The 27,979-nt window shown below is 42.8% G+C and overlaps 1 protein-coding gene across 1 annotated transcript in view; it reads right to left on the bottom strand.

The window, feature by feature from the left end:
* Positions 1–27,979, bottom strand: part of LOC126470535 (zinc finger protein 85-like) — a 91,109-nt gene that overhangs the window by 9,587 nt on the left and 53,543 nt on the right. Inside the window, exon 5 of the mRNA XM_050098461.1 lies at positions 6,419–6,585. Coding sequence (XP_049954418.1) covers positions 6,419–6,585 — 167 coding nt within the window. The remainder of the gene's footprint in view (positions 1–6,418; positions 6,586–27,979) is intronic.

Below are 27,979 nucleotides of genomic sequence, written 5' to 3'. Positions count from 1 at the left end.
AACTGATGCAGAATTTAATGCTCTACTTTTTTGGTAATCTTAGCTTTTTCAATTAAACAATTAGTTTCAGAGGAATTAAAAAATTCTGAGATTTTGGTGGATTTCTTCTCATTATGGCTGAAGCTCCACTCAGTAATCAGGGAAAGCTCAAATTATTCATACCCGACACCCACTTGAGTGATTAAAACAGTTTCCAGAACTCCACAAATTTTTGGAAAGCAGAACGCTTAATTTTCTTGGCCTGTTTACTTTGAGAGTATCATATAACCATTCAATTCATAATGTTGATCTGGAATCAATACTAATAAATCATTAACTTCAGTTCAACACAGAAAGTTCAAGGCACACTTGTATCTAGTTAAAATGGCTCAAATCCTGTATTTTGTTGAAGGTATTTTAAATAGAGTAGCCCAGAGAGCAGACAACCACAGCCATTGATCATTAGAGTGTACTACTTCCGTCATCCAATGAAAAGATATGTAACTTTGTAGCAGATCTGGTACCTCTATGTTAACACTCCGCCTGTAGCATAGCGCTGTGCGGTAAGCTAGGAAGAATTATATTCGATGCCAATATGCATGGATGGTATGCGGATGATATCAACTGTGTGCATCTTATCAATCGTGTGTTTTTTTATCAAGATATGTAAAAGTGTGGAGTGCCTTTTGTGCTTTGTCTTCTTGTAATGTAACGTGGCACTTCTATAACAAATTCCATACGGTAAGTGCAATTTTGTATTTTAGGAGGGCAGGTCAAATATAAACAGGATTTTATTTTTTATTTAAATTCATTTATTGAAAAAAATCAAGTCAATTATAATTTATATTTCCACAGTCTCCTGATTTGGCAGTGCATTTGTCCCAGCTTATGGGCAGCTTTTTGATGCCTTCATCATAAAAAAAAAACTGGGTCGTGTCACCAGTCAGTTGCGCACGAAGTCTTCCACACTCTTGTCATCTTCAAATCGTCGTCCTCCTAGAGCTTCTTTAAGCGGTGTGAATAAATGGAAATCGCAGGGCGATAAGTCTGGGCTATAAGGAGGATGACCAAGTGTAGTCTAGTGCTGCTTGGAGAAAGTTAGAGCAGCAGTATGAGTTCATGCATTGTCATGGAGGAGGATGACCTGTCGAATTGATTGGTCTTGTCTTTTGCAGTGATATGCAATTCTCGCCTTGTTCAACAGTTTGCAGTAGTAAGCAGCATTGATTGTGCATCACTCATGCAAAAAATAAATCAGCAAAATACCTTGCTGATGGGGGGGGGGGGGGGGGCGGAGTCTTGGCTTTCACTGGTGCTGTCTCCCCTTTCCTCTGCCACTCTTTAATGGCTTGTTTGGATTCTGGAGTGTGTGGTGAATCCATGTTTCGTTGTAGGTGACTATCTCACTCAAAAATACATAACTGTCTTCCACAAACCTTGCTGTAAGCCTCTGACAGACTTCCTAACGTCTCAACTTCAGATTTTCAGTCAAAAGTTGATGGACCCACCTGGAACACACTTTACAGAACTGTAGGCCGTTTGTGATGTTTGCTTGACAGCTCCCATAACGGATTCCAACTTTTTGTGCAATTTCTGATACTCTTGCCCATCGAACATCATCAATAATGTCTTTAACCACACAAATGTTTTTGTCTGTAATGCTGGTCCGAGGATGGCAATCATATTTCTGATTTGCCATGTGTTCTTGTCCTTTTATGCCAGGCAAACACATGTGTCCTAGATAATGTTTCAACCCCGAACTGTGCAGTTAATCTCTGGCAAAGTTCCACCACTGTAACTCCTTCACGACCAAGAAATTTGATAACTATGCGCTGCACAATGGAGAGGTGCACCTGTTGCTCAGATGTCGTGAGCATTACTGACAAAATGGTGGAAATATCTGACAGCACGCTCTCCTCACTTCTAACGGTCCTGCCTAAGCATAGCAGAAGCGTGGGGCTAGTCCTACCAACTGTTGATGTTCAGGAACAAAAATACCGTTTATATTTGATCCCCCCTTGTATATAATAGGTGAAATGAATAGCAGTCTTAACCCCCCCCCCCTCCCTCCTGTTTCCTTTTATCTTCCATGTTTTTCCCTTAAATCAAATGGTGGCAGCATAAGACTGTTTACAGTGGTGATACTGGAACAACTAAAGTTTCTATATTGTGATTGTGGTGTATGAAGCGTGCGATTCATTTTCTAGAGATTAGAGATGATTATACTAAGTTTTAAAATTAACTGTGATGTCTCTTGTTGCCGTAGCTTGTGGAATATCTTTCAATACTCTAGGGCTATCGATCTTGCGAGGTGGATGACATAAGCTATTTACTGCTTGAAACTGTTCGTGTCCAACAATGGCTTTGAATTGCCACTACAAGTGAATGAAATTTATGATAATTGTTTTTCATTATCACTGTGTATGTGTAATCATAATTACATGCGCCTTGTGACGTTAAAACAACAGCCTTAAAAAAAAAATCATTCATGGTACTTGTTTCCAGCTCTATTGCCTTGGTCAATTATGGTCGTAATTAGTCTCCTGTATCAAAAATAAAGATTATCAATGCACTGAATTATGAGGTGGAACAATCGGACAAATGTAATGAAAGAATTCAAGTATGAATCGAATAAATCCCAGAAATTATCAACAATGGGATTGAACAGTTTGTATTGAGCAAAAAATGAGGTTTTTTTTGTTCCTTACGGCACAACTTTTGTAGTGACATAGAGATGAAAATTTTACAATATTCTATAACCAGTTGTGAAACTGTCAGTGCTAAATGTTTGCTATAGAGAGGGGTGTCAAGATAAAAAAAATAAGGCAGTACATGCTTCAGGTTGTACCTAATTTTCGTCTTAAGTTGTCTGGGCATAAAATGAGACTTTATCAAGGAATAAGAACTTTCAAAGGAAAATGTTATTTCTCATCGTATTTGCCTGACAAATGTTGTACATGGTAGCTTTACAGACTGTATTTTTAAAAATAATACAGCAATAGTACTAATTAAAAGTTGAAAGTAAAAAGTTATAAGCTAATCACCTACATGTGAACTTATTTTTTAAAATAAATAAGATTCTTGTGCATTTTTTCCTATTGTAGGAGTTGAGGAGCACACTTTTCCCTTTCCTGTGAAGTCCAAATTACATACAACACATGTAATGGAACCAAACTGGGGATAGTACAATGAGAACTACTTCTCCTTCTGAATTTACTTTTGGGTCATTGGTGCCATTCACTTACTTTGCTCTTTTGCACAACTGCTTTATGGTATACAATAGATTTTCAGCTACCCCAATAGGTATGACACTGAACTGTATGCAGGGTATAACAATATAATGACTTCACTTACAAACTCAGACATCTCCTAATATTACACAAAAAATTAAAATTTATTGCCATCCTGTCATCTCTAGTAATATGGCATTCACAATAGTTGAAGGATACAAGAGCAAATAAGAGGTTTTCTTATCAAATGAAAAATGTCCCACTGACATAGAGTTCATGAGAGATGGAGCACAAGCTTGGAATGTTTCATGGATGGGGAACGAAATTGGCCATGTCCTTTCAAAGGAGCGATTTAGTGAAATCCCAGAAAGCTGAAATCCCGATAGCTGCAGGTGGATTTGAACTAACATCCTCCCGAATTAGAGTTCAGTGTGCTAATTGCCATGCCCCTTCACTCAGTCCCCTTGATGAGGAGACATACAGAATATGTACGGTGAGCTCTTCAGGAAAATCGTGCCACTGCAACTGACACCCCAAATCCTTCATATGAGAAGCTGACAGATGTTTCCTCACCATACGATCCTAAACATATTCAACAGGTAACAGGACAAAAGAATCAGCAGCCAAAGCAGCAAACAGACGTTTCAAATTTCTGCAGACTTACTGGATGTACATTCCATGAATGTCAATTATAAGAGATTGAAAATCATGGTTAATAGAAGTTCCAAAATACTGTGCCATCTTTCTGGCAATGTGAGGTTTCGCACCAAATCTTTGTTTCTGTGTTGCCTTGGATACATGGTTCAATGGTCATGATGTCCAGACAACACCCCAGTTCTGTTACTAATTATTACGTGATGTAGCTTCGATGGTACCAGATGTGCTCGCAAACCTGTACGTGTAATAAAATTAATGGGAGGTGTCGGAGAGAACATCTAGAAGGTATATTTAATTCAATACTATTAGCTGAAATTTTATTGCTCATGTAGCTGTCTGAAACGCACCTGAATGACTTATTCTCATTAAAACCAATATTCCATATGTCATTGACAAATGATGAACAATAGAGTGCAAGGCTAGAAAAAAATTATATCTTCCAGAATCTGTCTGGCATTTACACAGTGCACAGCATTCCCACCGTTCTCAGTCACATTAGACAGTACAGGTAGAACAGTCCACGTAAAAACCAAGCCTATCTAGCTGGTGATGAAGCCCCTTTCTTACTTTTCTAAATGTCCAAAATATATACACGTGCTCCAATGAGCGCTCCATAGCACTTTGACATTCATCTGCGAGTAGTCAGGACAGTAGTGATCTACCTTCATCTTTCTTCACATCTTTAATTTCTGAAGTAGTTTTAGTTATTTCTTTCTTGTGGTTTCTCTGGTCACCTGATGCACTTCTTCCCATATTTTACCTTAGATGTAACCTTCAGAGCATCAAAACAAATCTCACACCAATCATATTTTATATTCCAGTAATCCACATTTTCTTGATTTGACCTTCTATATTTCATCTTGTACTACTGTTATTGTAGTATATACATGCAAATGAAAACTCAATTTACTAAAAAATGTTGGCCAACAGTGTATTTTGAGAAGTATGTTTGACTATTTCATGTTCTGATTTTTAAAACAATAAGCATGTTTCAGTTATATGAGATTTCATTGAGTTTTAGAATGCTGTTTCTTCTTTCATTACTTTTTCTTCCTAGTCCAGACTCCATATTACCTTTTACTTCTTACTCTCTAGTACTGTCCTAATATAGTTTCCCAGAACTATTGTAATTTAACTTTCATATAGATAGATGAAATTATTTTTCTGCTTATTTATATTTCTTTCCTGTGCCCACAGCTTCTGGTTTTTAAACAGATGAATAAGCCCATAATGGATAATTGACAACATGTTTCTTTGAGTTCTGATGACACTGCACTGCTCAGAGTAGAATTTTAAACCACATTTTTTCACGTCTACTGTTCTGACCCCAATGTCTGTTTCCCAAACAGGTTATTACCATTCTTTGGATTTTTTTGTCAACACACTGTTGACTTCATTAACTTTCTACTTTTGTAATTTACATTAACAACATGAAACCCCAATGTTTCCTCCTCCAGCAACATGTTTTGCCTGTTTCCAGAATGAGATTTTCACTCTCCAGCGGAGTGTGTGCTGATATGAAACTTCCTGGCAGATTAAAACTGTGTGCCAGACCGAGACTCGAACTCGGGACCTTTGCCTTTTGTGGGCAAGTGCTCTACCAACTGAGCTACCCAAGCACAAGTCACGCCCCGTCTTCACAACTTTACTTCTGCCCGCGAAACGCAAAGGTCCTGAGTTTGAGTCTCAGCGCGGCACACAGTTTTAATCTGCCAGGAAGTTTCATGTTTTCCCTGTGTCCTTCACACAAGTGAAGTTCACATATTTACCTGCTTCTTAATGTCACAAAATATCTGTTGTATGTGTTGTCCATTCCATATTTTTTCTGATAAATTCCTAAATGGACAGCCAGCAGAGTGGGAGCTTATGTACAGCTTTATTTAAAAAACAAGGCTCAACCAAATACTTAAAAGACCTTTCACCAGGCTATGTGCAGCTGGAGTGCTCCTGGCACTCTGATATAAAAAGTGTTCATTACTACTGATGCAAGTACTTTTGGGACCACTTCTCTACCCTCTGTTTCTTCTTATCTTTATTGCCTGTAGAAATAACTTTTAATAGTTCTGTTACAGTTTCTGGTTCTTCCAAGTGCAGTTTTCATTTATCACAAAGATGACCATGAATAGTACAAGAAGTTAAAGTATATCTTTGTTTCAAATTAACTGATGAACTGAACATATGAATATTGATTTAAATGCAACTGTCTGAAGAAGCACTTGCCTGGTCTCTTTGCAAGCTTACAATAAAGGACATGGATATGTTAGACTCAACAATGCTCAGAGGACTGAAAGCAAACTGAAGGTAATAAATGTTTAAAAGAAGAAGAAATAATGTTTAGCACAAAGTGACCACATCCTGTAACCAACAGACAAGCATGCAATTGTGAAAGAAGTGCACATGCAGCATTACAGCCCAGTTGAACAGTATGACAAACTCCCTGCAGATGAAGCTGTAGAAGCACGACAAGCTTTTTATCTAGCTTCGGTACAGACATCCTAGCGCTGGAGGATCTATTTACATGCACGTGGGAGCCTTTAGTACAAATATTATACCTCTGCAAGGCAGCTTGATCTTCTGATCTCAGAAACCCATCTCGTTCTTTATTGAAATTGAAGTGTAGAAGCATTTCCTGGCCAGGACCAGCAGTTGCAAATGCTACAGTTGCTGCCTGCTGATGCTGATGGGCTGTCACTTCACCCTCATCACTGTTTTCTGGTGACTGAAACAAAGTGAAGAAAGTTAATAAACAGGGAACAATCTGAGTGTCAATCTCCAGGAATGTAGCAATGGTGCTACAACGAGGCCCTCTTGAGAACTCTGTTTTGTGCATGCAGACTGCTGCTAAGTGACATTTTGCTGATGGTTTGTAGGTGACGGATTGTATATTTTTCAATTACTGTTTAACGTACACTTTCCACTTGTCTACATTGTTTTACCTGCTTGTTCATGAAAAATTTTTAGATTTCAAATAATCTGGGCTTATAAAGATTCAGTTTTTACACAACAATACTTTTGTTACAATCACTTTTCCAATAAAATGCCATAAAAATATAAATAAAATTAACTCTTTCTTAACATGTTAACAACTCTAGCATTGCAAGTTACAGGAATTTTAGTGCATGATTCACGATTTCTAATTCTAAGTTTACTGACAAACCCACAATGTAATATGTTTGTGACATATGATAATCTTGAACTCCAATAGATGATGCCCTCAATTCCCAAGAAGAGTTCAACATTTTGTAGAAGTTTGTGCAGCACAATGAATTTTATATGAGGCTCTTGCTCCCAACCCAATCAAATAAGTTGGAGATGCCAGATGAGAAAACAAAAAACAGATTCTCATTATCTACAGATATCGTATGATCTTTGCAAAGAGGTTTGGCATCCTCTGTCACATAACAACAATGTGCTAAATTCATTCCACAATTAACTGCAGTAGTTCTGTGTATTGAATTTGGAGGAACACGTTATTATATGGCTGGTCATAAAGTTTTTGCTAATGATTATTTTCACTGGTCCTCTGGTATGCCCAGTAATTTTTGAAGTGTAAATATTCAAAGTGTTATATTTTTTGTGGCATTACGAAACCTAACATGATATCTCACAATCAGTATTTTTAAAATATGCCTCCTAATAATAATAATAATAATAATAATAATAATAATAATAATTGGCCAGGTGTGAGTAGGACTTGCACTTCGATGGTTCCATACAAAACTTAACTATGTATATAGACGGTTCAGTCATTCCAGAAATTGAGAATCTCAACAATTTTTGCCTGTTAACATTGATAATGACAAGATATTAATCCCAGGGATCTCAAGGCTTTTGAAAATGTTTTAATTTAAAGTTGGATACCAAATGAGAAAAGAAAATTTTTTTATGTGATATAATTAAACATTAACAATTTCCTAATTCTTGTCTTTGCTTTTACTGTGAATACTGGCTTCCTGCAAAGTTTCATGATTCTAGACCAACCGGAAGTACTCTATAGGTTTTAATGAATGAATTTGTGAGTACCAAAGTATATGACATAAATGGCCATATCTCTCGATTAGATCAACTTAGAAGCTAATATTTATTACACTGCTAAGAGACCATAGACCTCACGGTACGATAAATTTCGACTTGTTATATTTACTTGTTCCTGAGAAAAAGGGTTTTCAACAGTCTGACAGATAGATGGAGAACAAAGTGAGCCTATAAGGGCTCCACTTTTACTGATTAAGGTAACAGAACCCTAAAAATGAAATGGTATATAAAGCAATATAACGGTATGTAAGTAATATAAATGAGTATAAGAAGTATATGATGGAATACCACATGAAAACTGGAAATGAAGTCCCATGCTTCTTGTCAGAGCGTAGGGTAAGATGTGGGAGACCCGCTCCGCCGTACTAGGCAAGGTCCGAATGGAGGTGGTTTGCCGTTGCCTGCCTCCAACCGTAATGAGGATGAATGATGATGATGATGATGATGATGATGAAGACACAACAACACTCAGTCATCTCGGGGCAGGTGAAACACCTTGACCCCGCCGGGAATCGAACCCAAGACCCCGTGCTCGGGAAGCGAGAATGCTACTGCGAGACCACGAGCAGCGGACACATGCAAACTAGTGAAAAGTAATTCATGAAATAAAGAAATAACTATGCCTGGTTTCATACATACTGTCATTGGGAAAAGATGTTTGCAGATAGTATACATGGTTACATTCTTACTCTACCCCTTAACTGTTCAGCTGGAAACAACTCTTGGGGCTTCTGACATGAACTCGCTTCCATAACTCATTCAAGCATTTCTGTATCATGTACCGGTGTGTCCAAGAATAGTTTATGCTTTTGATTCCTTGTGTTAACATTGACTACTACAGGTCACATAATGACCTGGGACAACTGGGAAAAACCAGGGAATTTTTTAGCACTCTGGAAATTATTTATTGTTTTAGTTTTCAGTTAAATTTTTAATATTTTGCCTGGTAAGAACTGATACAGTAACAAAGAATTCCACTTTAGTCAGCTACTGCAGAAAAATACAGCAGCAATAACAAATGAGAGGATAACATGAAAATAAAACTTTAGTTGCAAAGAAAATGTGCCATTTACAACAACAAAACACAGTGCACACACAACTGTCTGCCGACAGCAAAATTTAGAATGAAGATTATGTAATACTTCGTAACAACAAACTGCTTTCAATGAGTGTCATGTCACAACTACTTACATTTCTAACAGGTTGTAGGAAAATATTGCGAATGGTGGTTTGGGAAGCATTACTCCTCACAAAATTTCCTTTTACGCAAGACAAATTATGTTTCGTGTGAGACTGTCTGATGACTTTCTTAAATCACGGAGCATTTGACTCTCTTTCAAAACTTAACACTCTGAAGACTAGCCACTTAGAAAAATTTTGGGACTGGAAAACCAGCCAGCCATTTATGCCATTATTTAAATTTTTACTGGCACATTTGCGTTTGATATATCTTGAAGGGTAACACAAGCTAAACGAGACCAAGCTTCACGGCTACTTTTTCATATTTATTTTCGTTCTTTGACAGATTATAGATTATACAAGAACGACGGCAAAAATTATAATTATACTTCAAAAAAAGTTCGAAGTGATTTCTTGAGTAATTTAACACTTACCTGACTTTTCTATGGAGAAAACTGAAGTGGTTGATGGTACATGTTTTCTGCCAGGTAACAAACAAAATGTTCAGTGCATAACAGTGAAATTTATAATCATACTTGTTAGTAATATTCAGCTGCTGCAATTTAAGATGTGCTCTAAGGATCTTGACTAACCACACCCTTGAAGAGAGAGGGGTAGAGGTCTGTGCGGATGCGGATATCCGCGGATATATCCACGGTATTTGTTACTTGGCGGATAAAATCGTGACCGGTGTGGATATCCGCGGGTCATCTGCGGATAATGAGCAAGGCATCTGCCCAGTACGTATGTTGTAATGTTGGTTGAAAACTTCAAGCCTGTTGACATTCTTGGAATCTTACAGGGCCCGGGTAGAGCGGATGTCTGTTGTCCTCAGCCCCTGGCTACGACCGACGTAGCTGTACCCAAGAGACCTGCACCTAATCCGTTTCCATGACCGTGTCTTTTGTGTGGCCTGTGAAGTGCTCTCTGGGTGGCAAACCTGCCCACTGTCTACCAGACAGGTGCCCATTGCAATTTTCCGCTGCCTTCAGTTAGCGCTTTGTAGTGATCGAGTGACAACATGCATCGTAGCAAATATCAGTGAGAGTTCTTTCTTCAAATGAACACCATATCGATGGATACAATTTTGTGTAAGGTGAAAAAAGGTGATTTTACATTACTGAAGGAAAACAAATTGAAATCGCCTATTTGGAAAAAATTCGGATACGTATTTGACGGTAACGAAAAGATAAAAGATATAGTGCCTTGTTTTGCATGTAAAAATGTATATTCCTACACTGGACACAAAAATGGAACATCAAATTTGCTAAAACATTTGTGTGAGGCTAGATAAAGTAGCATAATTACTTATTTAAATACCAAGAGAGACGTGAAAGTTCCTGAAGTTCCGCCAAATTTGAAGACAGCCGCAACAGAAAAACTTATCAATCTCGTCAGCAAAGACATTTTACCATTCGAAGCTGCGTGTGGATCTGGATTTCTCGAGACGGCACAGTTTCTTATTGATGTGGGGGCCAAGTACGGTGCAGTGAGTGCTAAGGAACTGCTACCTCATCCAACCACCATATTCAGAAATTTGAAGGAAATGGCCGATCGTCTGCGTGAAACTGTCTCCGCAGAAGTGAAGAATATATTCAGAGATATAGGCGGAGCACTAACTGTCGATTTATGGACTGATTCGTACCGTAAAATAAACTATATGGGAGTGACTGCATATCATGTTAATTATGAAGAAGTGAAACTTGAGGATCGAGTGTTGTGCACCAGAAATTTTGAGAGTGAGATTAAAAAAACAGAAGAAAACATTAAACTGGAATTAATTAAGATACTACGGTCGTTCGATTTATTCAGTGCTGTGAATAACATCGTGATCATTACGGATAGAGGTCCAAATATTGTGGCAGCACTTCGCCAATACAAGAGGCTCTCGTGCTCAGCACACATTCTTAATACTGTGCTGGAGCACACGACTCGAGGAGACGCGAATGATGAGAAGAGATGTGCAGTGACTAATAAATTCCTGTCGAGCTATCACAACTTTCTTTAAAAGATCTGGTCTTCAGAATCGCCTTCAGAAGTCATTGAAAGGAGATATAGACACACGATGGAACAGTAAATTGGATATGTTTGAGTCTATTAATTCACAATGGTTTGCAGTTCTGTCAATTTTGTCAGAGAAAAATCAAGATAATTTGATTGATTCTATAGACAAGAGGATGTTGGAAGATATAATAACCTTTCTGACACCATTTAAAATAGCTTCTTGTGATCTCAAAGCCTCCAAAACCCCTACGCTTTATTTATGTGTGTTGTGGAAGTTAAAACTTCTCTCCTTCCTTGAAAAAAATGATGGAGACAGCCAATTTCTGATAGATTTACAGAGTACAGCCAAATCTATTTTAATCAGCAAATGGGACATAACAGTAACCCATAAACTTGCAACGTTTTTGAATCCAAAATATAAAAACCTAAAATTACTTAGCAGTGCCGAAAAAGATGAAGTTGTAAAGGAAGCGAAAAACTATGTTGCGAGAAATTAGCCACAGTTAAAAGATAAGGAGGAAACAACATCTGGAATTCCTGCAAAGAAACAGAAGTCTGACGTACTTTTTAATCAATTTGAAGATTCCTCAGAAGATCTTGACTTTGCGGCATACGAATGATAAAGTCCAATTTTCGCAAGGCATCGACCCGATAGCTTGGTGGCATGGACGTGAAAACGTCTATCCGTGTCTTTCCAAACTTGCATACTTCGTGCACTGCATTCCAGCATCCAGTGCGCCATCTGAGAGAAGCTTCTCTACTGCGGGACAAATAATGTAGGACCGACGCACATCTTTGAAGCCACAGACGATTGATGACATCATGTTCCTGAATAGTAATCTTCCAAATTAAAAAGGTACTTGTACAGCTTCTCTTACTTCACTGTATTTTTTGGGTTTATCTGAATTAGTTACTTTTTTTTCATCTGATTCTTTCTTTTACAGAATTTGAATCAGAAGCAAGCAGAAGATGAAAATATTTAATCTGAAGCCTGTGAGTTTTTATTGTAATATTTATAGTAAAGAATTTCCTCGACATATTGTTAGTATTTTTACTATTCCCAACAAGAACATTTAAGTAGCATTAGGTAAAAGAAGGAAATATTTAACAAGCAATTTGTTTTGTTGTAATTTTCATATTAAAGAGCTCAATTTTCAGTTTTTACTCTTTGCAACAAGAACATTCAACAGCTAACACGTCAATATTATTAAACTAGGCAATGATGATCTCATAAGTGCCTACCTAAATTTTAGCGTGCACTACAGTAACATTTGCAGCCACCGAGCATTGTCGCTCTTTGTGAACAGTGAAACAGCCCGGCCGGAGCGGTGGCACGGCGGGCCTTGTAATTAATTACAAGTGGGACTTCAAACTACGGCTCACAACCACCAACAAGCTGTGACTGCGATAGCCCGTGAAAGATTATTCTGATCACATTGAAAACTTACAAAATATTCAAATCATCCAAAATAATAATGTGTCTTTTAATTTACCAGCCAATTAGTAAAGATAAGGGCCGAAATTCGTAACAAAATTGAACATTTTTACTGTAACTCGGTATTGCTTAACAGGGAACAGTGCCTAACATTTGAAGTTATGGGACAGTGGTTTTTATATAGACATCTTGAAATCGTTTGCAGTTCCATTAAACTCTGAAAAAAAAGTTATTTTTTAACATTGAAAGTATTAACTGTGAAATCTACTGCAAATTTTGTCTTAGTAATTTAGACCAATGTTGAGGATGTTTTAAAGTGTGAAAAACTTTGTTTAGTTGAGAATGAAACAGACATTTCCTTTATCGCTAGGTCTTAATTCAATAAATCAGCCAAAAGGTGAGGTTCGAGATTTGAATCTTATTTTTAGCTAAAGCTAAATGGACTCCTAATTTCTATAACCACTGATTTTGTTGTCACTCTTCGGAAGACGAGTTATTTCTTCCAGCCAATGTCAATTATTGCTGGCAGTTTAACTTATTCACAGGTGCGCCAGCGTTTTGCAGTGTAGGCCTAATACTGTAAATATTTTCACCTGGAAATGACAAGGACTGAATGTGTAAGCTATAATATAATCATCAGGTGACATGAATGGCTCCAAAATTTGACACATCCAAGCAGTGAGTAAAAAAAAAGACAAACACTGTCGATAAATTATGCAATGTGCTAGTAACAGTTTAAAACCATCGTCATTTTCAGCTGCCTTGGCACAAGAGCAGCAAAATATAATTGTTTCTGTACACGTATTTTCACCATTTAATACTATTACATTGAATTTTATTTTTTTAAATAGCATTTCCAATCTCACGAGATCTGAGCCGCTTCTGTGTGTGCTCCGGAGCGCCAATGCTTTCCTGTTTGGAATGGTCTGCTTTAGATTAGGTATAGAGCATTTCCTGTGATTTAAGAAGTCAAGAGTAGTTAAGTTGTCGCAGAAATGGCACCCTAACAATAACTAAGGTTGGTATCGCACCACTGTCCAAGGGACGTCCTGGACAGCAGTGGGATACCAACCTGACTGTTGCCCACCATATGCCCCGACAACCAGGAGTGATGGTAAGGGGTACCATTGCACAGCGGGACTCTCTTCATTGTCGTCCATGGCACCCTTACAGTACAGTGGCATGTCAACAATATTCTATGCCTCATTTTGTTGCCCTTCATGGCAAGCCACCCTGAACTTACATTTCAGCATGATAATGCCCACTCGCAGACAGCGAGAATTTCTACTGCCTGTCTTCATACTTGTCAAAACCCTTGGCGACCAAGGTCGCCGGATCTCTTCCCAATTGAGAACTTTTGGAGCATTACGGGAAGTGCCTTCCCTGAACATCAGTTCCACTTACACAGGGTGTCAGGTTGAAGACTGTTGTAGCTTTCCAGCTTCAGTGGATATTGGAGTACGTACTTGCGTAATTACCATATTTACCCCATGATAAGACGAGGTCTTTTCCAAAATTTGTCATCTGAAAAATATAGAGTTGTTTTATATTTGCAGATTAAACTATTGCTGCTGAGGACAACTTTTTATGTTGTTTAACAGATTAATATAGAGGTTGTCTTAAATTTGTAACTGAAGGTTTGGCTACTGAGGTATGAGGATATGAGGTATGAGGGAATGATAGAAGATGTGTCAGCTGCTAGTTCTGCATAGCCAATGACAGTGCGCTGGGCAGACAATATGTTTGACAGCAAGAGATATTGTACCATTCTCACACTGAACAGAAGTAAAAATATTATGTGCTGAGAAAAAAAATGGTGGTTTTTTGGTCCCACTGTAACCACAATCTCAGAAATCACAACACATTCAGAAGAAATAGCCAAATATTTGTGATAATGAAGTTATAAGATTCACCAATTTCCTGTTAGGATGATGACAATGATGGTTAAAAATGATGATATCAAAGACAATAGCAAACAAAGAGAATGCAGTTACGATAAAAATTACTGTAAACCATTTCTTTTTGTTTATTTTACTTCTCCTTGTACTATCAAAAAGTAGACATTGAATAAATGCCACAAGTTTATGTTAGATGCATTGTTAACTTATTAGGCAGATACCTTAAATCAATAAAAGTTTGTAGTTTTGATTAGTCAGAATATGTTAAAAAAATAAATTTTTCTCGATGAGCTTCTTAAAAAATGGAAAAAGGGGGGGGGGGGGGGAGGAGGAGGAGAGGGTGTCATCTTATATTCAGTGTTTTCTTATACTCGGGTAAATACAGTACATGGCTTCCCTTCAACGCAAATAGCCATTATGCAATCCCTGGCACTGTGGCAGCTTTTTAGTGTTAATTATTTCTCCCAAAATTGCAAAGCCTACTCTTGTGAGCTGACAGCTTCATTGCTTAAATAGTGAAGAGAGTAATCAGCAGAGTTAAGATGTCCACTGGCTCTCCAATAAAGTAAAATAAATTTGTATGGGATGTTTGGCTAGGAGTTCCACATTCCCACATCACTGAGAAGTGAAGGCTGGTGTAAGGCCAGACTGAAAAACTTTAGCACTAGACCACCAAGCCCGACTGCCCTTCCAATGATCTTCACTTGTGCTAAGTGCATCAATAGCTAAACTTCAAATTTCATACTTAATAGTAGTTTCCTATCCAATATCAGACCATTCAACAGTCCTCTCACATATATTTTAATTTAGCAAGAACACATTGATGTCACTAACATAGTTCTTCCATATCCTTGCACTGTTAATGAATAAAGGTGAGTTGCTACACACAACAACAATCACGGAACAACAGAAAAAAAACCAGTCACAAGTAAATGATGAAAAGCTTAATAATATTATGAATAAAACTGTTTTCTGGACAAAAGAAAACTATTTCAATGACAATCAATGAAGATATTAGCTAGGTTTAGTTAAGAGGTCTCAAAATAAAAGACTGTTTTGTTATTTAGGATAAATTATCCTGACATTATCCTGACTGCCTTGTCCGAGAATTACTTCGAGCAGATAGTTAGAGAACCAACTCGTGAAGCTAACGTTTTAGACCTCATAGCAACAAATAGACCGGAACTTTTCGACTCCGTGAATGTAGAAGAGGGTATCAGTGATCATAAGTCAGTGGTTGCATCAATGACTACAAGTGTAATAAGAAATGCCAAGAAAGGAAGGAAAATATATTTGCTTAACAAGAGTGATAGGGCACAAATCGCAGAATATCTGAGTGACCACCATCAAACGTTCATTTATGAGAAAGAGGATGTGGAACAAAAATGGAAAAAATTCAGAAACATCGTCCAGTATGCCTTAGATAAGTTCGTACCGACTAAGGTCCAAAGCGAGGGGAAAGATCCACCGTGGTATAACAATCATGTACGAAAGGTACTACGGAAACAAAGAAAGCTTCATCATAGGTTTAAGAGTAGTCGAATCATAGCTGATAAGGAAAAGCTGAACGAAGCGAAAAAGAGCGTAAAGAGAGCAATGAGAGAAGCATTCAACGAATTCGAACATAAAACATTGGCAAACAATCTAAACAAGAACCCTAAAAAGTTTTGGTCATATGTAAAATCGGTAAGCGGATCTAAATCCCCTATTCAGTCACTCGTTGACCACGATGGCACCGAAACAGAGGACGACCGAAGAAAGGCAGAAATACTGAATTCAGTGTTCCGAAACTGTTTCACTGCGGAAAATCGTAACACGGTCCCTGACTTCAGCCGTCGCACGGACGCCAAAATGGAAAATATTGAAATAAACGATATCGGAATTGAAAAACAACTGCTATCACTTAGTAGCGGAAAAGCATCCGGACCAGACGAGATACCCTTAAGATTCTACAGTGATTATGCTAAAGAACTTGCCCCCTTTCTATCAGCAATTTATCGTAGATCGCTGGAAGAACGTAAAGTACCTAGCGACTGGAAGAAAGTGCAGGTCGTTCCCATTTTCAAGAAGGGTCATAAATCAGATGCGAATAATTATAGGCCTATTTCGCTTACGTCAATCTGTTGTAGAATAATGGAACATGTTTTGTGTTCTCGTATTATGACGTTCTTAGATAATACAAATCTCCTTCATCATAACCAACATGGATTCCGCAAACAGAGATCATGTGAAACTCAGCTCGCCCTATTTGCCCAAGAAATTCACAGTGCCGTAGACACTGGCGAGCAGATTGATGCCGTATTCCTGGACTTCAGGAAGGCATTTGATACGGTTCCGCACTTACGCTTAGTGAAAAAAATACGAGCTTACGGAATATCGGACCAGGTTTGTGATTGGATTCAGGATTTCCTAGAAGAAAGAACACAACATGTCATTCTTAACGGTTCAAAATCTGCAGATGTAGAGGTAATTTCGGGAGTACCGCAGGGAAGCGTGATAGGACCTTTATTGTTTACAATATACATAAATGACTTAGTTGACAACATCGGTAGCTCCGTGAGGCTATTTGCAGATGACACGGTTGTCTACAAGAAAGTAGCAACATCAGAAGACTCGTACGTACTCCAGGAGGACCTGCAGAGGATTAATGCATGGTGCGAAAGCTGGCAGCTTTCCCTAAACGTAGATAAATGTAATATAATGCGCATACATAGGGGCAGAAATCCATTCCAGTACGATTATGCCATAGGTGGTAAATCATTGGAAGCGGTAACGACCGTAAAATACTTAGGAGTTACTATCCGGAGCGATCTGAAGTGGAATGATCACATAAAACAAATAGTGGGAAAAGCAGGCGCCAGGTTGAGATTCATAGGAAGAATTCTAAGAAAATGTGACTCATCGACGAAAGAAGTAGCTTACAAAACGCTTGTTCGTCCGATTCTTGAGTATTGCTCATCAGTATGGGACCCTTACCAGGTTGGATTAATAGAAGAGATAGACATGATCCAGCGAAAAGCAGCGCGATTCGTCATGGGGACATTTAGTCAGCGCGAGAGCGTTACGGAGATGCTGAACAAGCTCCAGTGGCGGACACTTCAAGAAAGGCGTTACGCAATACGGAGAGGTTTATTATCGAAATTACGAGAGAGCACATTCCGGGAAGATATGGGCAACATATTACTACCGCCCACATATATCTCGCGTAATGATCACAACGAAAAGATCCGAGAAATTAGAGCAAATACGGAGACTTACAAGCAGTCGTTCTTTCCACGCACAATTCGTGAATGGAACAGGGAAGGGGGGATCAGATAGTGGTACAATAAGTACCCTCCGCCACACACCGTAAGGTGGCTCGCGGAGTATAGATGTAGATGTAGATAGAAAGAGGAAAATGCAACTCTTGACGTAATAATTACACAGAGAGACCTTTGCATTCTTTACCGTATGCTCTTCCATTTTTTTCTTGAAAATGTAGTAAATATGTACAATGGTTTCATATCAGATAAAGAAGTTGATCTTTTTTTCAAAATAATATGATGGTAAAAAATTGTGTGTGTCCCATTTGCTCGCCGCACGGTAAAGGAAACACGATGCTTCATACTACAGGTTGTTCCATATGACAAATGTGTCATGTTGATACAAAAAAAGTACCATATGGTTTTCATTATTGACTTTAGTATTGCCACCAGCGAACATCAATATGGATGCAGATAAGCTGCAGGGGTCTCATGACAGAGTAGTGCGGCAAGTTATCATGAGCAGTATGCATGGAGCATAGTAAGGGCAGAACTGCTGACTCACTTGTTTACTTACCTGCGGCAAAAGGCCAGGCTCATCAGTTATTGTGCTAACATCGACCATTTTGCATTCTGCCTTCACACTGTGCCATGTTCTTTGTTCTGCGTGCTAGGTGTTCAGTCATTCACACTGTTCGCATTTTGTACTTTTCTCCATGTCTGTCTCTACACGACGTCTGGACTATCTGCTACCCACAGACTGACCCACGTGTAGAGTTTGCTTTCCTCTTCTAGGGTCCAGCTCCCTGGCTTCTGGAGTCAAGCCACTGCTGGATAGAGAAGTTACATTTCTGCCATCTGGGTGGTTTTGTGGCAATGTGACACTGGGCAGATAAAAATATATGACATCTGTACAATGTTTAGTTCTTGTGTAATAAGTAATTGAAAGTGTTCCTGGACTTTATGTACACCCTCTATTATATGCGTGGTGCACAGCTGCCAGTGCCCCACGGAGTTAGCCAGACATGTCTGTCTTTCCCTGAGCCACTTTATGTTGATGACATTGATGATTAAAGTGCAGTGACATCACACTACTGCATACCTTTCCTCACATGGAGCTCAGCGAATACAAGTAAGTTGAAGCAGTTTGACCGCTGAAAATAATTTTTTTGGGTTCTCAGTAAGGTCATCCTTGCCCACCCGGTTGGCCGTGCGGTCTAATGCACGGCTTTCCGAGTGGGAAGGAGCACCGGTCCCCGGCACGAATCCGCCTGGCAGATTTGTGTCGAGGTCTGGTGAGCCGGCCAGTTTGTGGATGGTTTTTAGGCGGTTTTCCATCTGCCTCGGCGAATGTGGGCTGGTTCCCCTTATTCCACCTCAGCTACACTATGTCAGTGATTGCTGCGCAAACAAGTTTTCCACATACGCGTACACCACCATTACTCTACCATGCAAACATAGGGGTTACACTCGTCTGATGTGAGACATTCCCTGGGGGGTCCACAGGGGGTCGAACCGCACAATAACCCTGGGTTCGGTGTGGGGCAGTGGAGGGGTGAAGTGGACTGCGATAGTCGTCGTGGGGTTGCGGCTGTGGCGGGGATGGTGTCTCTCTGTCGTTTCTAGGTCCCTGGTTAACATAACATAACATAACATAACATAACATAAGGCCATCCTTCCGCACAATGAGTGTCAGCGGTCGGTGCTCCAATTGTTATTTGGTGCATATCAGACAGGATTGCTTGCATGTAGGTGCTGTAAAGTAGGTCATTTGGCATCAGTTTGTGGCAGCTGACAAGCTGCAGGATGGTTGTTGGAGGCTCCAGTGCTTTCCCTAGATTCGTAGAGGCCATTTCCGATGTCCCACAAGCACTGCCCTAAGTGTATTCTGCTAATGTCAGTTGTGGATGGGTGACTGATCGAATTTCAGGTAGACACAGGGGCAATGGTTGGTCTAATTAACTTAATACATGTATAGGCTCTTGGGCTGCCTTGTGTTACAATGGCTGCTATGTCAAGTTGTTTCTTATAGCAAACAGTAAATTCCAAAGTGGAGGCAATTCTCCATCTCAACACATTATAAGAATGTAAGATGGCAACTTACACTGTTAGTGGTTAATTCACTGTCGGTGCAGAATATTTTTGGGTTAGATGCCTTTTCTGTTTTTGAATTGCAAATCATTGACAGACTCCATTTGGTGCCCCAATTGGCCACCTATCAAGATATGGGCTCTTTACAATAGTCATAAAACCAGCTTTTTGGGAATACCTTGCATCTAGCAAAAAATTTCAAGGCCCTTATCTCCTTTAAGTTGTCAGCAGTACCTAAATTTTGTCACTCCCACCCCATTCCCTTCACCGTGTGTGAGAAGTTCAAGATCTAGTTGCATTATAGGCAGGAACTCAAGAGTTATCTCCCCTATTTCATCTAGTCAGTGAGCCACCCTTTTGGTGATAATCCAGAAGCCAAATGGTGCCATGTGCCTTTGCAACAATTTTAAATTGTCAACCCACGATTTATCAATTATTCATATCCCATTTTGTGTCCGAAGGAACTATTAGAAATGCTGATATGGAGCCAGTATTTTTCCCACATCGACATACACAACATACCTGCAGTTACTCTTGGATGTTGCTTCTCAGCATTTCTTTGTGCTCTAAACCCCTCTTGGGCTTTATCAGTTTAATCGCTTGCCATCTGGAATTTTGTCGGCCCCAGGAATTTATCAAAAATATTTTCAGCATTTGATTAAGAACATTCTCTGCTGTGTCAACTACCTTGATGACATCTGGGTCATGGGATCAACACGAGAGGAGCATTTCCGAAATCTGCAGGTGGTTTTCCATTGCATCCTGCAGAATGACCTTCATTGCAAATTGCAAATATGTAATTCTTTTTCCCCAAAGGTGCATTATTTGGGACATGTGATTGGCAAAGGTGGCCTCATTCTACGGGCGAGCACGTGAAGGCCACCATCACACTGCCAGCTCCCAAGAACCTGAAAGAGCTTCAGTCCTTTTTGGGCAAAATTTCCTATTATGTTAAGTTCATTCCCAACCTCTTAGCTGGCTTCCCCAAAAGGTCATCAAATTCACATGGCTGTGGACTGTCAACAGGCTTTTCAGTCCTTCAAGCAGTGTTTGTGCTCTGCTCCCTGTCCAGTTTCTTTTATACGAGGTAAACTATGAACTCTGTGTTCCAGTATGGCATAGGTGTGGTCTAGTCAAATTGGAACCCAGATGGCACCGAATAGCCCATCACTTAGGGATCAAAGACACTTTCAACGACACATCATAACTATTCAAAGGTGGAAAAGAGGGCACTGGCTATCATTTATGGCATTAAAAAGTATAATTGTTTTTCTTCAAGGAGTGCAGTTCCTACTCATCATTGACTACAAGCCACTGATTGCATTATTTGGCACTCCTTATAAGCCACCAGATATGATTGCCTACCGACTGCATAGGTCGGCATTCTTTCTCAGTACTTACTGTTATGACATTTGTTACTGGTCCACCGTGATCAAGCTAATGCAGGTGCACTACCACGGCGACCAGTGGGACCCAATCTGGAGTTCTATTGAAAGGAGGCTCTCATTTTTGCATTGGACGATACCTTGCAGCACACTGCTGGATTTTCCTTTGACGGTGCAGGAGGCCATGGCTGCCACAGACGCCGACCCACATTTATGGAATGTCGTTTCAGCAGTCCAGACACGGTGGCCTCGCTGTGCACCTTGAGGAGCGGGTTCAGTGTGGCATACGTTTTTCCTGCTATATGGCCAACTCAATATTGTTGAGAGAGAGGCCAAGTTGTCAAGTGGTTGTCCCCCTGGTGTTGTGTCCTTGCATACTCCAGCTACTGCATGTGTTGCAATGTGGTATACCTTGAATAAAGGTTTTGCCACTACACCACATCTACTGGGGCACATCAACTTTGTAGGACCTTTTCTTGGGAAGCACGTCGTTGTTGGTAGCGGGTGTTTTTTTTTTTTTTTTTTTTTTTTTTTTTTTTTTTTTTTTTTTTTTTTTTTTGTAAGGGTTTAAGGGCGCTCAACTGCTGAGGTCATTAGCGCCCAGTCACTGGTGTTAGAGCACATGGAATCTGCTAAAACTCAAGGGGATGGGGGGACACCAGAAGGACCTGACAAAGATGAAGATAAAAGAAGTAAAAAGGTTAGATGTCTTTGGACAAACCAGTCAAAGTTATAAAACACAGAATACGAGCAGCTGCTCGAACGTCATCAGCTAAAACATCCGGTAAAGTAGATGGCAGGGACAGGATAACACGAAATTGACTAAAACGGGGACACGACAATAAAACATGGCACACTGTTAATGCCTGACCACAAGGGCACTGCGGGGCTGGGTCACCGGAGAGCAGGTAGCGGTGGCTAAACCGGCAATGCCCAATCCGCAACCTGGTCAGAAGGACCTCCTCGCGCCGAGATGGTCGGGAGGATGTTGTCCAAGCAGTTGGGAGCGGTTTTACTGCCCGGAGCTTGTTTCCTTGGAGGGATGACCAAGCATCCCACCACAACGACACAAGCCTCTTACATACATCCCCACGAACGTCAGATGACGGGACACAATGGGAGGCTGGCCGAGGCAGGAGGACTGCAGCCTTGGCTGCAGCATCCGCAGCCTCATTCCCAGGCACTCCTACATGTCCGGGAACCCAGAGAAAGCTGACAGAACCACCATTATCAGCGAAAGAATGGAGGGACTGCTGTATCCGTTGAATCAAGGGATGGACCGGATAGGGAGCTCCAATGCTCTGAAGAGCACTGAGTGAGTCAGAGCAGAGTACATACGATGAATGGCGGTGACGGCGGGCATACTGAATGGCCTGATGGAGAGCAAAAAGCTCGGCCGTAAAGCTGGAACATTGGTCGAGGAGCCGGTATTTAAAGGTGGCGGCCCCGACGACAAAGGCACAGCCGACACCATCGTCAGTTGTGGAGCCATCGGTGTAAATAAAGGTGTGACCGGCAAGTCGAGCACGAAGTTCGACAAACCGTGAGCAATACACTGCAGCCGGAGTACCCTCCTTCGGGAGTGAGCTGAGGTCGAGATAAATAGGAAACGGAGGCTGGAGCCAAGGTGGTGTCGGGCTCTCACCCTCTCTGAAGGTGGTAGGGAGGGCAAAATCCAATTGTCGAAGCAGGCGACGGAAGCGGACTCCGGGGGGGCAGCAGGGCAGACACATACAACCCGTACTGACGGTCAAGAGAATCGGCGAAGAAGGACTCGTAAGAGGGGTGGTCGGGCATAGCCAACAGCCGGCAGGCATACCGACACAGCAGTACGTCGCGCCGGTAGGTCAATGGTAACTCGGCAGCTTCAGCATAAAGACTCTCCACAGGACTAGTGTAGAAGGCTCCGGTCGCAAGACGTATCCCCTGATGGTGGATGGAGTTGAGCCGGCGTAAGAGGGACGGCCGAGCGGACGAGTAGACGAAGCTCCCATAATCCAGCTTCGATCGGACTATGGACCGATACAAGCGAAGCAGGACAGTGCGATCCGCTCCCCAAGATGAACCACTAAGAACTCTGAGGACATTAAGGGAACGTGTACAACGGGCCGCCAAATAAGAGGCATGTGGAGACCAACACAGTTTCCTGTCCAACGTGAGCCTTAGAAACTTAGTTGTGTCCACGAATGGGAGAACAACGGGACCGAGATGTAAGGATGGCGGAAGGAACGCTTCATATCGCCAAAAGTTGATACAAACTGTCTTCTCTTCAGAGAACCGGAAGCCATTTGCCACGCTCCATGAGTAGAGGCTGTCTAGACAACGCTGAAGGCAGCGCTCCAGGAGGCATGTTCTCTGGGCACTGCAGTAGATCGCGAAGTCATCGACAAAGAGAGAGCCTGAGACATTAGGTGGAATGCAATCCATAATTGGATTGATCGCGATGGCAGAGCCCTGAGGTACTCCGTTCTCCTGGAGGAAGACGTCGGACAATACGGAACCCACACGTACCCTAAACTTTCGATCCGTTAAAAAGGAATCAATAAAAAGGGGCAGGCGACCGCGTAGGCCCCACCTGTGCATAGTGCGGAGGATACCTCCTCTCCAACAGGTATCATAAGCCTTCTCCAAGTCGAAGAACACGGCTACCGTTTGGCGCCTTCGCAAAAAGTTGTTCATGATGAATGTCGACAAGGTCACAAGGTGGTCAACAGCGGAGCGGCGGCGACGAAAGCCGCATTGGACATTAGTAAGTAGTCGTCGAGATTCAAGAATCCAGACTAAACGAGCATTAACCATGCGCTCCATCACCTTACAGACACAGCTTGTAAGAGAAATGGGGCGGTACCTAGAAGGAAGGTGTCTATCCTTCCCGGGTTTGGGTATAGGAACAACAACGGCGTCACGCCAACGCATGGGGACTTGACCTTCGGTCCAGACGCGATTGTAGGTACAAAAAAGGAAGCTTTTGCCCGCCGGAGAAAGGTGTGCCAGCATCTGAACGTGAATGGCATCTGGCCACGGAGCAGAGGACCGGGACAGTGCAAGCGCACGTTCGAGTTCCCGCATAGTAAAGGGGGCATTATAAGTTTCCAGATTCAGCGAGTGGAAGGAAGGTCGCCGAGCCTCTTCTGCCTCTTTCCTGGGAAGGAATGCAGGATGGTAATGGGCGGAGCTTGAAACCTCCGCGAAAAAGCGGCCAAAGGCGTTGGAGACAGCCACAGGCTCAACAAGGATCTCATTACCTGAGGTCAGGCCAGGTACCGAGGAGTGGGCCTTAATGCCCGACAGCTGGCGCAGGCCACCCCAAACGACAGAAGAGGGAGTAAAACAGTTAAAGGAGCTGGTGAAAGAGGCCCAACAAGCTTTTTTGCTGTCTTTGATGACTCTACGGCATTGCGCTCGGAGTCGTTTGTATTCAATACAATTCGCCAACGTAGGATGGCGGCGAAAGGTGCGTAAAGCACGTCGTCGAGCACGGATAGCGTCCCTAGAAGCCTCGTTCCACCAGGGGATGGAAACGCGACGTGAAGAAGAAGTAGTACGAGGAACGGAACGTTCGGCAGCATTGATGATAACAGCCGTGAGGTATTCGACCTGACTGTCACAACTGGGAAAATCGTGGTCCGGAAAGGTCGCCAGGGAGGAGTAAAGTCCCCAGTCAGCTTTCAGTATGTTCCAGCTCGAAGGACGTGGGGATGGGGTGTGGTGCAGGAGACGAACGACACAGGGGAAGTGGTCGCTCGAATAGGTGTCAGAAAGGACATACCACTCGAACTGACGGGCAAGAGTGGTAGAACAGATCGAGAGGTCCAAGTAGGAGTAGGTATGAGTAGAGTCCGAGAGGAAAGTCGGGGTGCCGGTATTGAGGCAGACAAGATTGAGATGGTTGAAGACATCCGCCAAGAGTGAGCCTCTTGGACAGGACGCAGGAGAGCCCCAAAGGGGATGATGGGCATTGAAGTCGCCAAACAATAAAAACGGCGGGGGAAGCTGAACGATCAGGTGCATCATGTCAGCCCGACTAACAGCAGATGACGGTGGAGTGTAGATGGTACAAACTGAAAAAGTGAAAGCAGAAAGAGTAATGCGGACAGCTATTGCTTGGAGTGGGGTGGTCAAGGGGATGGGATGGTAATAAACATCGTCCCGAACGAGCAACATGACCCCACCATGAGCTGGGATACCGTCCACAGGGGTGAGGTCATACCGCTCCGAGGTATAGTGGGTAAAGGCAATACGATCAGTCGGGCGCAATTTGGTTTCCTGGAGACCAAGGACGAGCGGACAGTGCAGGCGGAGGAGCAGTTGTAATTCCTCCCGATTAGATCGAATACCTCTTATGTTCCAATGAAACAACGCCATCGCTAGTCAAAAGTTTGGGGGAACGAGACGGGGGAAGAGCTGGTCACCTCGACGGCCGCGGAGGGCCAGGTTGCGAGGGAACTACGCTACAACTGACGGGAGGCGGATCCGGTTCCATCGACTCGTCGCCAGCTGCGGCCGCTGTCCCTGGTTGTGTAGGACGAGCCGCATCATTTGCCGACGAAAGGCCGGTGGAGCGCCTGGCAGCAGAGCGTCCCGGCGAAACTGAGGACAGCCGGGAGCAGCGACTCACGGATGGAGCGTCAGACGAAACGCGCCGGGGTGGAGAGGGGGATAGAGACTTCTTCTTGGAGGCCTTCTTGGAAGGCCGAGGAGGCACAGGGATGGTGGGCTGGACCCAAAGAAGGTCCTCACGCGCGGGGTCCGTTTTGGAACGCCGGACCTCGGAAGCTGGGGTCCGGAACGTTTCCCCGATGGACGCCTGAGAAGAGGATCGCTTCTCAGGTGGCATGGGGGGAGGAGGAGGAGGAGGAAGAGTGGCCCCTGGGGCAGAGGGGGTGGGGGCCACGGGGGAGGAGGATTTGGAAGGGAGGGATTTGGGAGGCGGAGGCAGAGCCCCCTGATGGGCGGAGGAGGCGGAGGGGGGACAGGATAGGGGTGAGGATACTGCGGAAGGAGTGGACACAACTGAGGCAAACGAAGTGGTCAACGGGACGGGATGGAGGCGGTCGTACTTCTTCCTGGCCTCAGAATAAGAGAGCCGATCCAAAGTTTTGATTTCTTGTATTTTCTTCTCCTTCTGATATGCGGGGCAGTCTGAGGATCTAGGCGAATGGACGCCAGGACAATTAATGCACCGAGGTGGTGGGGTGCATGTATGTTCCTCACGAAGAGGACGTCCACAATCGCCACAAAGGGGCTCAGCCTCACACCGTGACGACATGTGCCCAAAGCGCAAACACCTAAAACAGTGCATAGGAGGCGGGATGTAAGGTCGCACGTCACACCGGTAGCACATCACCTTTACCTTCTCCGGGAGAACGTCCCCCTCGAAGGCGAGGATAAAGGCCCCGGTGTCGATGCGACGGTCTTTGGGGCCGCGCTGGACTCGCCGGACGAAATGCACGCCTCGGCGCTCCAGGTTGGCCCTGAGCTCCTCATCAGATTGTAGCAGGAGGTCACGATGAAAAATAACCCCCTGCGTCCTATTTAGTGCCAGATGTGGGACAATGGATACTGGGATGTCCCCTAGGTGGTCGCACGCCTGCAGCGCCGCCGACTGTGTGGCGGAGGTGGTCTTGATAAGGACAGAACCTGAACGCATCTTGCTGTGAGCCTCGATTTCCCCGAAGACGTCCTCAATGTGCTGAACAAAGAACATGGGCTTGGAGGTGGCGAACGTCCCCCCATCGGTTCAAGAACAGACCAAATAGCGGGGGAAGTACTTCGCCCCAAGCCGGCGGGCCTGTCCCTCCTCCCATGGAGTGGCCAAGGGGGAAAGGGCAGGAGCACCAGAACTAGAAACGGTACCTTTTCTTTTGAAAGACTCGGCCGCAGAGCGACCTGATACATGTTGACGTTTCATCTGCGAAACGTTCGCCCCGATACCACCCACTCCGACCAGGGGCTCTCCCCACGGGCGCCACCCAGCCGCAGCAAGGGCCACCTGGCAGGATGACCATTGCCGGGAGTCCTGATGCCCCAAGGAGACGGGCATCTACTCCTTGGCCGACGTGGGGAGGGTGCAGCTCAGGTATCGGCAGTACGATCCCTGTGTTGTCAGGGGGCTACAACCTAGAGGGTACATGACGACCCCACCACAACGGGCTGGCTACCGTGCTGGATTTCTCGTGCCATGGAAAGTCCATCATGATCGCTGGTGCAGATGGAGATGCACTATGGGCGTAACTTGGACAACCCATCAGGCGTTTAGGCCCAATTTGAGGAATAGTGGGTATGGTTACAACGCCGTTACAATGCTGAGTGCCAAGGTCTTAGTGCACTTAGGACCAGTGGTACACCATGTAAGGTGTCCTTCCCCAAAAGGCTCGTACTTCTGTAGAATTTTGAAAAATGGAGGTCAAACCCCAAGGGGGACCATTACATGGAAGGCCGAAACGGTTGAAACTCCTTTTAGTCGCCTCTTACGACAGGCAGGAATACCTCGGGCCTATTCTTACCCCGGACCCGCAGGGGGGTTGTTGGTAGTGGATGGACTGCCCAAAATCAAGTGTTTTGCCAAATTGCCTTCCGTGACATTGACAGCAACTATGTGTGTGTTGTCACTAACTTTTCCTGTTGAGGGTTCCCCCTGTACCCTCGTAACTAATAACAGTCAGCGACTTGTATCCCAGTTGCTGAATTTCACCCAACTTCTAACTCAGCGGTGGGGCATTTTGTGTGCACATTCAAGATCCAAATGAAGAAGTCTGTACTGCCTTGTAGCACAGCGATACACTGTCTAGTTTTCAACTGGGTGTCACCAGTTAATGGGTGCAGTTTGCTGCAATGTTGACAC

The sequence above is a fragment of the Schistocerca serialis genome, chromosome 3, assembly GCF_023864345.2.
Source record: "Schistocerca serialis cubense isolate TAMUIC-IGC-003099 chromosome 3, iqSchSeri2.2, whole genome shotgun sequence".
Taxonomy (NCBI): Eukaryota; Metazoa; Arthropoda; class Insecta; order Orthoptera; family Acrididae; genus Schistocerca; species Schistocerca serialis.
This window is presented reverse-complemented; position numbering and strand designations above follow the sequence as displayed.